This window comes from Heptranchias perlo, chromosome 4 (assembly GCF_035084215.1).
Source record: "Heptranchias perlo isolate sHepPer1 chromosome 4, sHepPer1.hap1, whole genome shotgun sequence".
Lineage (NCBI taxonomy): Eukaryota > Metazoa > Chordata > Chondrichthyes > Hexanchiformes > Hexanchidae > Heptranchias > Heptranchias perlo.
In genome coordinates this window covers 67,710,231-67,723,575 of record NC_090328.1, presented here as the reverse complement: position 1 = coordinate 67,723,575, position 13,345 = coordinate 67,710,231, and the positions used below count along the sequence as shown (strand labels likewise).

At 42.8% G+C, this 13,345-nt stretch overlaps 1 protein-coding gene across 2 annotated transcripts in view; it reads right to left on the bottom strand.

The window, feature by feature from the left end:
• The window catches only part of mfsd3 (major facilitator superfamily domain containing 3), a 98,850-nt gene that overhangs the window by 25,798 nt on the left and 59,707 nt on the right, over positions 1-13,345 (bottom strand). For both annotated transcript variants that reach the window (XM_067983078.1, XM_067983077.1), the window contains exon 5: positions 12,884-12,993. In XM_067983078.1, coding sequence (XP_067839179.1) covers positions 12,884-12,993 — 110 coding nt within the window. The remainder of the gene's footprint in view (positions 1-12,883; positions 12,994-13,345) is intronic.

Sequence of the window (13,345 nt, the reverse complement as noted above, 5' to 3'; positions counted from 1 at the left end):
TTGAATAGCTCAGTTTGAATGCTTTAGGTGGTACTGCATGAAAGAATGCATGGAAGAGCCAACTCTGCCTGAATGACCACACCCACCAAGATTCCACTAACCACTTCTGCAGGCCCTACCTGACAATGACCATAGCAGTCCAATCTTTCAAGGTCTGAGTCATCAGAGAAGCAAATGCAAACCTTGCCATATGGTGAAAGGATGCCTGTGGCTAATATGTACGATTGATGTAGCACATTTGGACTGTAAGTCATTTGTGACCTGAAACTTAGCTGTACCTCCTTGCAGGTATGCTGCACTGATGACCTAGGGGAGTATCGAGGAGTGGTACAAAGGCTGCCCTCCTCATAAGCAACTTGTGCAGCACCACTTTGACTTCAAAAGCCATCAAACAGAGGGCCAGGTGCTGGGATGCTCCATCACATCGCCTACATAATTTGGCCTGTTAGTTCTTAATCTCCTGCTCCTTCAGCCTCGTCTAATGGGTTGAGATGCTTTTTGAGGCACTCCTTATGCTTTCTGAATTTGTATCCTCCCTATTGTGACACTCCACTTTATTTGACCCCATCCCTTTAAATTTATCTTAGACGGCACTGTCACCTTCCACCACTAGTGTGTATCCTGGACCTGTTTGAGTCTGCACCTGGTGCTGTGAATAATAATGCAAATGAACTTACACTAGAGAATTGAGAACTATTAGCACTTGACCTTTTAGGCAAGCTTTGAACTAGTCCTTAACCATTTTGACGAAATATATTTGATATTCTATAGAGTACTTCAAATTCTCAGCAATCACGCGTGAGTCCTAACAAATTACTATTTTTTTTTATTCATTCATGGGATGTGGGCGTCGCTGGCAAGGCCAGCATTTCTTGCCCATCCCTAATTGTCCTTAGCTGTATTTGGTCCCAACTGGTTTGAAGCACTCTACTGTACTATTTTTTTCTTTATTAACCTTGGTGCAACAACAGAACTGTACATATTTATGTTGTTAGGTGGTTAATGAGCATCAGTACTATCTATTTTAGTTTGCAGAAATACCAGTTACAGTTTGCATTTGTGTAGCAATGTCAATCTTGATGAAACATGCACTATTAAATTATAATAGCTACTGCTCGCAGAAGTGGTGAGCTAGAAATTATTTCAAATGACTTGTAGTAATTCTGCCACAATCATTAACCTACATGGCGAACACCCATTGCTGTACAGAAAGTGAATCAGCTGAGTAAAATTAAAACCACATGTTAGAGAATCAAAATAGGATACCAAAGAGTGATTTTAAAAGTGTAATTTAATCTGTAAGTTCACATTACTTATAACATAATGAGATCGCCTGAATCTGTCGACGAGATTACTGCCAGATATCACTACAGCTACTGAGCAACACCTGACATCACTAGTGGAACATGTGACGATGGCAATTAGGTTTCAAAGTTCCAAGCCACAGATGTTGTGGTATCATGGCTGGCATGGAGCTGCACCAAATTTAAAACAACAACCATTTATTTCAACGTTTTGCAAATTTTGCCTCCCCGTATCCTGCTACCATCTCACATTTGCCAATGAACATGATTTCAACCGAGTTTGGGTTGTCTGGGTCTGTGCTTGTTATCAGAAAACAGTACTGGTTATGGAATGTCATCATAACCATTTTTAACCCCTTAACTGCACCATAGAATATTTCTGTTTTGATGTATTAAAGGGTCAAGATTGTTTTTCGCACAACATACTGGTAATAACATCAGGCCAGTGGTCACCAGCTGCATTTTAAACTAAAACTTGCTAAACATACAACACTGGAAGCCTACACTCAAACCAAACCTTCAATTCAATTCCTTAATGGCAAGATAAAATGTAAATAGCAACATCTGCCCACAGCACTGTGACTGCGCTGTACTGTAACAGTATCCTATACAACTGTGACCACGGCTCCCAGTTTCTCCTCATGCTCTCTTGTCTCTCTGCCACCGTTGACACCACTGACTACTCTACCCTTCTCAAACATTTCTTTTCTGCAGTCTCTGCGGCACTACTCCCTCTTGGTTTGATTCATGTCTATCACAATGCAGACATTGAGTCACCTCCAATTGTTTTTTGCCTTCTACACAGTCTCTTCTGGTGTACCTCATGCAGTCTACATGTGCCCCGACTTCTTCTTCACTCACATGATGCTCCTTGGTAATATTATCCAGAAGCATTGGGTCAGCTCCCACATGTAGGCTGATGACATCCAGCTTTACCTCCTTTGTCAGTCCAAAGGATGTTGCCACATTTTCCAACTGCATGTCTGACATTAAGACCTAGATGAACCAAAATTTCCTTCAGGTTATTGTTGGTAAAGCCAAAGCCAAATCCATCTTCTTCTGGCCCTTGACATCACCTTTAGTCATGACTCCATCAACCTCCACAGCTGCCAACTCACAGTCAGCAGATGCAGAACCTTGGGATACTGTTGGACCCTAAATTGAACTTTCTCCCAAAATCCACTCCATTACCAAGACAGTTTTCTTCCAGCAATACTGCCCACCTCCATCCCCTCTTCTCTCCCAATGCCACCTCAACCTTAGGCCATACCTTCATCACCTTGAGGCTCGGTTTCTCTACTGCTCTCCTAGCCAGCCTCTCTGCCTCAGTACTCCACAAGTTACAACTTATTCAAAATGCCACAGTCTGTGTCCTCACAATAACCCAATCTGAAGATTTACCTCAGCCTTGGTCCAAGCTCTGAACAGATTTCAAACCGATCCAGATAGGGATCACATTCCAGGTGGCACATGCAAACCTGCATCAATGTGTTTTCTTTTGCAGGTGAATATAAATGAGAAAATGTTTTTCCACTGATCAGTGAGAGTTCGATCAGTCTTGAGTCCTAGCAATATCACTTTGCTGAATATGTCATCCTGTTAGTTGTGAACTGCAATCTCTATCAGGTAAAGACTTAGGGACTAGATCCGGAGAGAAAATTCTTCCATGCATCACATAATCCATCATTTGTAACACTGCAACAAATATGATTTTCATCAGCTGGCAGTCTTTGTAGCTGCAGAGACAAATTTTGCAGTTCTGTACATCCAAATCTAATGTACATTGTGAACCCTCCCAGCCACTTGAACCAACTCCAGATTCAGATGTAATGTGAAGTATCAGGGTACATCAACTCCACATCAGTATACAATGCATTTCTAGCATGGCAAAATTGGTGTTCATTTGGGATTTGCTGCATCATGCATGTGGTGCAGGCCAGTTTTCATTCTGTGACCTTGCACATGCGTGCCTGTTACTATCAGCAAACATTGTACTACATTCAATTATATTAATTCAAATTTCCCGCTCCACATTTGTGATGTTACAAATTTCCTTTGGCATAAATGTACACATATTAGGGTAGAAATTACTGTCAGAGATATAATCATACCAAATTCCTCTTCGCTATTTTCAAAGAGGCATTAATCATTTAAAATAAACGGGTTAATGTCTTCATTCGAACAGCAGAGAGAAGAATGCCAACAGTAATTTCTACCTACTAATATTTGTGTTATAAAGTTTCAATTATCTGCCAGGTGCAAAGCAATAGGAATGTACAGTATACATTTGGAACATGTCCATATATTTCCGTGCACAAATGTTGAGACACTAGGGGAATGGGAGCGGGAGGAAAATTTCTGAGTTAAATCCTCAATGCTTCCATAGCAGGTTGCTCTCGGTAAAAAGAAAAAGGCCATGACTGTCAACAGGAATTTACAATTATGCGATGCAAATAAATTCTGATGCAGGTGCCCCAGGAATAAATGTTTCTTTCTCTAGCAATAACCAATATTATATGATATGAGCAATCACATATTGCACTTTATCTAAGAATTCAAATCTGCTGGGGTCTCATTAATAAATACCTTACATGATGCAACAGCTCACGCTACCAGGAGAATAAACTGGCACCTAAGCCAGAAGGGATTATGTGAGAACAATACGCATCATTCATTGTAAAACAATTTGGAAAATGGAAAATTCTCAATTTCATAAGGTACGGCTTCTGTAGAACAATACTACATGCACTTCATCTTGCTTCTTATTTCATAGTAGACAGGGGAATGCGAGCCTGCATGAATACATTTAAGTCACATAATAAAGGCTTTCAGCCATTTTTAAACCCTATTGTGGTCAACTTTTTCAAAATTCTTTGATTTCCTTTATGACACTCCAATTTAAGCAATTTGACCACTTTAGGACTTGACTTCTTAAAGGTTTCTCGGTGAGGTTTACTGATCAAGAAAGCCAAACATCTGAAACAGGTTAATTCTGTAACTCACGGTCTTTTACCTCGGTTTGGCATCTAAATTTTAAAAATCATTTATCTGAAACAGTAGACAACCAAACAAAATCTATTTCTCTCACTCAGCACATAAAATCTTTTATGCTCACCAGCTCCTTCCCTCTCACTGTCACATGTCAATGCAAGATACACTGGAAATTGTTACAACAACAACTTGCATTTATATAGCGCCGTTAACATAGTAAAACATCCCAAGGTGCTTCACAGGAGTGTTATCAAACAAAATTTGACATCGAGCCACATAAGGAGGTATTAGGTCAGGTGATCAAAAGCTTGGTCATAGAGGTAGGTTTTAAGGAGCGCCTTAAAGGAGGGGAGAGGTGGGGGAGTTTAGGGAGGAAAATCCAGAGCTTAAGGCCTAGGCAGCTGAAGGAACGGCTGCAAATGGTGTAACGACTAAAATTGGGGATGCACAAGAAACCAGAATTGGAGGAGCACAGAGATCGCGGAGAGTTGTAGGGCTGGAGGAGATTAGAAATAGGGAGGGGCATGGCCATGGAGGAATTTGAAAACAAGGATGAGAATTTTAAAATCAAGGCGATAAATTCATCCTTCAGGGAAGAAAATCATTTTAACAGATGGTTTGTGTGTGAGATTCAGACTCCGGACAACAATTTCCGTTCTCTCACCCTAACCACTGTGCACATGACCAGCTGAGGAATGCTTTAAAAAAAACACTTCAGTTTCTTAATGCATCTGTGTGCGCATACAAACATAATACTAGTGCATAAATAGTTTAATTTTTAATTTTGTGAATGCACAGCAACTTTATAAACTTCCAGGCTTGAAGGGAGCATTAGCATAATGGGAGGGAAAGAATTTGTAGGAGGCAAAGTGACAATATCTTTTCCCCCTAGCTGCTGGCTACTAAATACACCATGATAGAAAGCAGAAGGGTGTACTAAATGGAAAGAACTCTGACAGAGAGATGGGTGACTTGTAATGTTTGCCAAGAATCTGTTCTGTACTGGATTATGATCCAGCAACAATGAAAGAACAGCGATATATGTCCAGGTCAGGATGGTGTGTGATTTGAAGGTGATGGTGTTCTTATTGTACAAGATCACTGGGGCACATTGCCCCTAAGAGGCAGGCCACTGGTGTGGGCATCCCAACCTGAAACTTTTAGTGGGGTTATTATCCATGGGAATAGGGATTAGGCTTTGTCACCCACAAGCCATCTCCTAAAATGATTTTCTTCCCTGGAGAGTTCGGGGAGAGCTGAATTTCGAAGGATGAATGTATTGCGACAGTTTCCAGTGTATCTTGCATTGGCAGGTGGGATCCTTTGCACGTTGTCACACACAATCTGTATATTCAGGGCGTGGAAGCCCTTCCTGTTGAAGTAGTCGAGGGGATTTTCTGTAGGAGCTCACAAAGCTCACCATTTATTGCACCTTGAACCTTGAGAAAGTCAACAATCCCATCAAATTGGATGGCCCTATCAGTTGCTGCATTGTTGTGATGACAAAAGTCTTGAATTTCCCTGCTCTCCTGTAAAGTGCATCTGGCCACCTAGCTGAGGTTACAGAGAACCCCCCGGGGTTGCCTAAAATAACTCTGTGCCATAAAAGTTGAGTGCAGTCGTAACCACGGACAGCAGTGCGAGCAGATAGCTGCAGGTCCTCATACAGTAAGTGGTAGAGCTTTCCTATTGCATCTCTGGTGAAGGGCACTCTTCTCATACAAATCTCCTCACTAATACATTCAATAAAGATTTGACTTCAAGACTTCAGCGTCTTTCAAAAGCTTAGGTTTAGATTTGATATTTTTGCCCAGAGAAGTGACATTGATTGTGCAGACTGAACATGTGCAGTTTATCTAATTTCCCAGGATGCACGAGTATCATTCAGTCAGCGAAGATGAGGAATACTTTTTGTTTAGCTTCTAGCAGTTTCTGCTCAAACACTTTTCAAAATTAGAGGATAAATTTCAAAAGCTTTACTAAACAGAAACTGTGTATGCGTCTTGTGAGAGAAAAAAAACAAATACACCTGCTGTAGGCTTTGTTTTCTGTTCTATAAATTTTATAAAGAGAAAGATAGACTGGGGTCAGAGACAAAGGGCATGAGAGAGAGGGTTGAGGGGGAGAAAGAATGTATAATGTTAGTTCAATTAAAAAAAAACACCAGTTGAATTTTGAAGCCAACAAGTTATCCTATAATTATCCTGTTCTATTGACAGTTAGAAAAAGTCAATGCTAATTGCGTACATCCGTGAGACAGAGGTGTGGAAATTCCTGTGCCCTGCTCCATCAGCGTAAGTGTGGCGGAGTACAACTCCTACCCAACTTTGCTCAAGGCCGGTGACCGTGTCTCAAATTATGGTGATGGGGTCATTTGCACTACTTCCCAAGGTCAAAATGGGATGAAGAAAAAAATATATATTTTTCAACCTCTTAGGCTCTCATTGGAGTGACTCCAACACAGAAGGTGATCAATCCCTTCCAGGATCAATTACCTTACTCTAATAAAAGTTTGAGGGACATGCCAGGCCTCCACTGGCATGTGTTTCTTGAGGCCTTTCAAGGGCATAAAGGCAGGACATTCCTGAGGAAGCCTGAGAAACTGATCCAATGTGTCCACTTGACATAGGGAGGGGAGGCAGGCAGAGGATCATGGTTCATTTGTAATATAGTGGAATACAAGCAGTCAAGATCCAGCCAATAATCCAGGCCCCCTCTGGTGTAACTGCTATATATGCCTTTTCCAGCCCCAGGAATTATGGTTCCAGAGATTCTTATTTTTAATTGGTCCACCAGTGTGGCAGCTGCTCCAGAGGGCTCCCGTGAACTTTCAAAATCATCAACAAGCATCAAGGTGCACGGCCAAAGAAAGTTTAGACAATAAATAGTGTGTTGTGGAACAGCTCCACTCCAGAAGGAATCCCACAATCCTAAAGTTCAAACTAAAGAGTTTTAGCACTGCCAGATAAGCTTAAAATATGGAGCTTGATTCTCCAAAGCCTCCAGAAACCATGAAGTTTCCACAACCAGATATAATAACGGGGAGCAGGCAAGAAAAACGGTTCAATAACTCTAGGTATTTTCTTAAAGTCAGTACAGGCAGAAGTAGACTTAAAAGGGACAGCACTTGAAAAGTCAAAAGTCAAAGGGGTGCAATGAAGAGAAACTGAGGAGAAAGAGAACACTTGTGAGAAGATGATAAAAGGGACCACTCATAACAACCCAAAATAAATAATAACTGAGGAAAGTAAAACGCAAAACAAAACATCCTTGGGAAGTAAAAATTAAAAATGGGAAACCAGATAGAAGTTAAAAAAAGCCGAGCCAAAATGGGGGCAGAGAGAAATATAACAAGAAAGTGAAATAGTCTGGATAAGTATCACTAAGATGAACACCATGGGCCCGATATTACCAGGGCAGTGGGTTCGCGGCGGGGGGGCGATTTGGCGCGTGGGTAACACGCCCGGTGAAATCAGTCTGCCCCGAATGCAATTGCAGGCTAATTGGATCCACTTACCTCTTGTTCCAGGTTCCCCACTGCTGATCTGCGCTTCGGGCGGACTGCGCATGCGCAGTAAGCTCTGTCAGCTGGAGGAGCTCAATTTAAAGGGGCAGTCCTCCACTGACTGATGCTGCAAGAAATAGGAAAAAGTACAGCATGGAGCAGCCCAGGGGGAAGGCTGCTCCCAGGTTTAACGATGCCTCACTCCAGGTATCATTGGATGGGGTGAGGAGGAGGGGGGAGGACAGAGATCATCCCCCCGGCTGGCGGGAGGAAGCGGCCTGCCTCTGCCACCAAGGCCTGGCTCAAGGTGGCAGAGGAGGTCACCTGCATCACCAACGTATCACCCACCTGCATACAGTGCAGGAGGCACTGCAATGACCTAAGTAGGTCAGCCAAAGTGAGTACACTTACTCATTCCCCTACACTCCGTCTGCCACATCACCGCCCCCACCCCACATCTCCTTCTGCACTGCCAACACTATTCTATCACATCACCCCTCACACCCACTCAAAGCTCATCCTCATCTTACCTGCACTTATTCACCTCGCCAGTACTCATCCCGCCACTACCACTCAACCGAATCCTCATACAATCTCATGGCTCTATCTCATACTCACCCTCTCATGCATCTCTTTCACGGTCAACCTGCCACTACCTGTGCTGCAGCCACAGGGCATGCATCACATACGTGCAATGGAAGCGTAAGGCAAACATGTCGTGAGCATGAAGGGGATGCACAAGGGTGTTTGAGGATTTGTCATGGTTTTTACTTATATTTAATTTCTGACCAACTCACATAACATATTATATTGGCACCACTACTGCCACGTCTTTGCGAATCTTGTCTGGTTTGTGCAATAATGCCCTTTCCTGAGGATCACTATGAAGACCCACAACTGATGCCACCCATTGTGTCACTGCAGAGTGGGTGTAGGTGTATTTGCAGGGCTCTTTTGTGCAGACGACAGAGAGACGTAGGCGATGTCCACGGTGACAACCTGGTAGGATGCGGAGGAGAAGTTGTTGAGGGCAGTGGTGACTTTGACAGCGACAGGTAAGAAGATGGTGCTCGGGCCAGCCGGGAGCAGCTCGGCATGAAGGAGGCTGCAGATGTTCACGACTACGTGTCGAGTGACTCTGAGCCTTCGTGCGCACTGCTGCTCAGAGAGGTCCAGGAAGCTGAGCCTCAGTCTGTGGACCCTGTGGCGAGGGTAGTGCCCTCTGCGACGCATCTCTCTCTGCGGTTGCCCTCCCTCCTGCTGTGCAGGTGGATGTGTCACAGCTCTCTGTTGTGGAGCTCCACGTGTCAGAGGTGGATGGCGTGGCTGGCGAGGCTGGTGATGCTGTTCGCCCTCCGAGGAGGTCATGACTGCAGCTACGGTGGCCCCCATCCGGAAGATGTACATCTGAGGGGGTCCGCAAGGTAGGTACATGTGTCTGGACACCGGGGTAAGTGTGCAAGTTGGTGAATTTTATTGTTAAGAGGAGGGTGGTGGAGGCCAAACTTTGTCCAAAGTGACAGAGTGGCCTCCTGCAATGAGTGAGGGTATCCCCCTCCCACCTGTCAAATGGACCTTTGCAGCTGCCACAGGCTGCAGCACGTCCATTTGAAGTGGGAGTGTTTCCCCCAGTACGGGAAACAGTCCCAGTTATTTGTAAAATCCTACCCCATCTAAAATATCTCGTTAATCAGGTCTGTAAATGACCTGAAATACCAAAATAAATAGCTTTAGTGGCACGCCGCCAGCTTTAATTGCCGGCGGGTGTCCCACATGCAGGGGCTACACGCGCATGTCAGCGCGTCAGTGGGAAACCCGGAAGTGGGCGGGTTGGAGCCGGACTCCCGCCCCGCCTCGGGAATCCCCGATTTTTAGAGCTCCCCCGCCAGGAACGCACCCGATCGCAGGTGCTAAAATCGACCCCCATGAGGTGTGTTTGCTGTGAGATACTCATGAATGTGAAAGCCAGATACAATAGAGAGATGAAGAGATGTGAAAACTATCTGTTAATCAGTAAGTGTAAAGAAAGACTTATGGCCTTAGAGAGCAAGGTACAATAAAGGGGAGATGTAGGAAAGGGCTCTTTCAGGCCAAAAGGCAATCCTGGAGACTCCAATGAGGGAGGTACATCAGGACTACCCCATACACGGGAACAGGCTGTGATACGGTGCAGCACTCAAACTGCCAGCACAGGGCATAGTTAATCTCTCATATGTTGAAATGGTGCAGCCCACCACAAATGATAAATGGGAGACGGACATTAGCAAAGATGAAACCTGTTCCATTCAAACGCAAGAATGCAAGGGGCAAGCGGAGATCCAGTCCGAACACTCACAAGTTGCACAGCCCAATAATAGAACAGACAATAAATAGACCTGCCCCCCACCACTTGACAGACCATTACATGAACTTCAATCCATTAATAGAGAACCTGTTATTGCAGACAGAAACCAATATCTGGCGATTGGATTTCAGTACGTGGGCATGGAGCAGTTGAAACACATAATTGGGATAAAATAGCAGCCATTATTATGTGAATGCCTCCCACAGATGAACCCCATCAGATCAACGGGTCACATTTGCTTACAATGCAAATGTCCTTTCTCTAAAAGGTGCTACAACAGCCTGACCTGTGATTTCTTTCTGTTTGCCTCGTAACTCAGCTGTTTGCTGTGGAAGGTCTTGTGTCTTTCTTACCCTCGCCTTCCTTTCCTTCTACTCGGAAACTTCCCCGTGATTACCCAATCCATAAGAAGGTTTACAACCCAACCTTCCACCTAAAGTTGTTGGACTCTCATCTGTCATTTTCAGAGTTCAATAAACAGTTTTTAGTCAATTTATCCATCACCTTGAAAGCTCTACTGATGCTTTTAAATCGTTGATAAAGATCGTGAAAAACAATGGTCCTTCCACCCATCCCCGAATGACTCCATCACTGGACAGCACCCACTCAGACCTTCTACTGTTAATAACCACCTTCTGTCTACACAAATACAATCAGTTACTTATCTAATCTAAAATCCACCCATCAATCTCCAAGACTCAACGTTATTTAATAGGCTTTGTCAAAGGCTTTTTGAAAGTCTAGATACACAATGTTAATCAGGCTTCCAACATCCACCAACTGTGCAACTTCCTCAAAAAAATTCAACCAAGTTGGTTGACCTTTCTTTTCCAGAAGCCATGTTGAGATTCCCCTAAGAACCCCTTCTCTTTCAAGTTGGTCATACAGTGCATCTCTCATGATCCCTTATAGCAACTTATTTATAAGCGAAGTCAAACTAATGAGCCTATAGTTTCCTGGTTCTGACTTATTACCCTTTTTAAATATTGGTACCACATGGGCTTCTCTCTAATCCAAACCCTAGCGAGCTATAAAAGCAAGTGACCAACAGAAAACAGCACCCATTTCTTTCAGTACTTTAAGGTGAATGCCATCAGGACCAGCAGCTCAAACTGTTTTAAGATCACTAATTGTAGCAGGCCTATAACCACATCTAATTTAACACAGTCAATAACAGCACCAATCTTATGTTGTATTATCAGTAGTAAAGATTGTTGCAAAGTAGCCATTTAAACCTCTGCCATATCTTGGAACTCCACCTGAATCTGCCCTGTGGAATCCTTCAATGGCCCATACGGTCTTTAAAGGCACTCTGATTTCTACCATAGTTGAAAAAACCTTGCTATTACTACCACAGCTAGTCGCTCTCGCTACAGAGGAGCATAATCCAACATAAAATTGACACCGAGCCAAAGGAGACATTGGGACAGCTTGGTCAAGGAGGTAGGTTTTAAGGAATGTCTTAAAGGAGGAGAGAGGTGAAGAGGCAGAGAGGTTTAGGGAGGGAATTCCAGAGCTTAGGGCCTCGACAGCTGAAGGCATGGCCGCCAATGATGAGGCGAAGGATGTCAGGGATGCACAAGAGGCCAGAATTGGAGGAACACAGAGATCTTGGAGGGTTGTAGGGCTGCAGCAGGTTACAGAGATAGGGAGGGGCGAGGGCATGGAGGGATTTGAACACAAGGATGAGAATTTTAAATTTGAGGCGTTGGTGAACCAGGAGCCAATGTAGGTCATCGAGCACAGGGGTGATGGGTGAAACTCAAGCCTTTAATATTGCACTTTTTTGCACGATGAGCCTTGACCCTTTACTTTGGTTTCTCAATTTGAAAAAGAATAGTTCTATAAGTTACTGTAAAACCATATGACTGAAAAGCAAGCATTTTACCAAATTTTGGACAATTAAGTAACCATGAAGGATTTGATTCCTCATAACATGATCTTAAAGTAAGGGTAAGTTTTTTTCTCATTAAAAAGCCAATTTGTTTTCATGAGGAAACCGTGTGAATTAAACAGACTGACTGCATTGCGATTCTCAACGTTCACCTGGTGAACAGCATTTCTGTTCCAAAAAATCCTGTAAAATTGCACACGTCTGTAAATTGTATCGCATAGAATATGCATATAGCATAGAAATACATCCCTAGGATTTTTAAATCTATGCGTCAAAAGCTATAAATAAAAATAAAAGTGCTGGAAACAGAAAAAAGGAAAAGACAAAATATAATGGCAGTAGTATAAGGTACATTAAGAAGTGGCTGCATCTGACAGTGGTTGTAGAAAATGGGCATTTGTACAGCAAAACTTGATGGCAATGGGAAAGATACAAACGCAGATGGTAAAGCTCTTGAACAACCCTCTACACCCGCCCCCCTACCCAAAAGAGCTGCAATTTTTGCAAAATAGACAGCTGGGGTGTATATATCATTTGAGATTCAAATCAAGTGGATTATGGCCTTTTCCAAATCGGTCAGCTGTGCAACTTTAAATAGGCTTTTATTTTTAACAACCTGTTCTTATAACAGGGCAAATTGGCATTGATGTTTATGACAGAGAAAAATTGGAACAATAAAAATAATAGTTTGATCTAAAGAGTATGTCTCAAGGACCAGATGTCTCGTTAAGAGTAATGAGAATCGCCTACTCTAAATTTTACATGTAGGGAAACCTAACTGACACTGAAATACTATATCAGGTTGGTAAAATAATGACCATGTCACAAAAGTACACCAATTTTACCTGTATTCTTTCCTTGGCCTTCTGGGTGCACAGCATCATGATACTAAATGTCAATGTTGTTATCAATCCGCTGAGAAAATGCTGTAAAATAATACTTAGCACAGCTGCACCTAGGACAAATACAAAATAAATTGAAATTGAAACTTTCTGACATCTTATTGATGTGTTGCGACATAACAAGGGGAAGAAGCATGATAAGAAACCGCTCTACTGTGGTACATTAAAAAAATATAGTCAGGAATATTGCCTCGAAGCAAACACCTGCTTCTGCTTTGAGCAGAAGTTCAAAAATATTCAAATCTGGAATTTCTGCTGCTGCCGTTCAAAAACAAAAATACACTATAATTTCATTACAAAACTGGGAATTGATTCAGGAATTTATCCAATTAAATTCAAACTATAATAAAGGTCTGATTAACATTGTCATACATGGGGAAGGGATTACGTTTCATGAAAACCTGA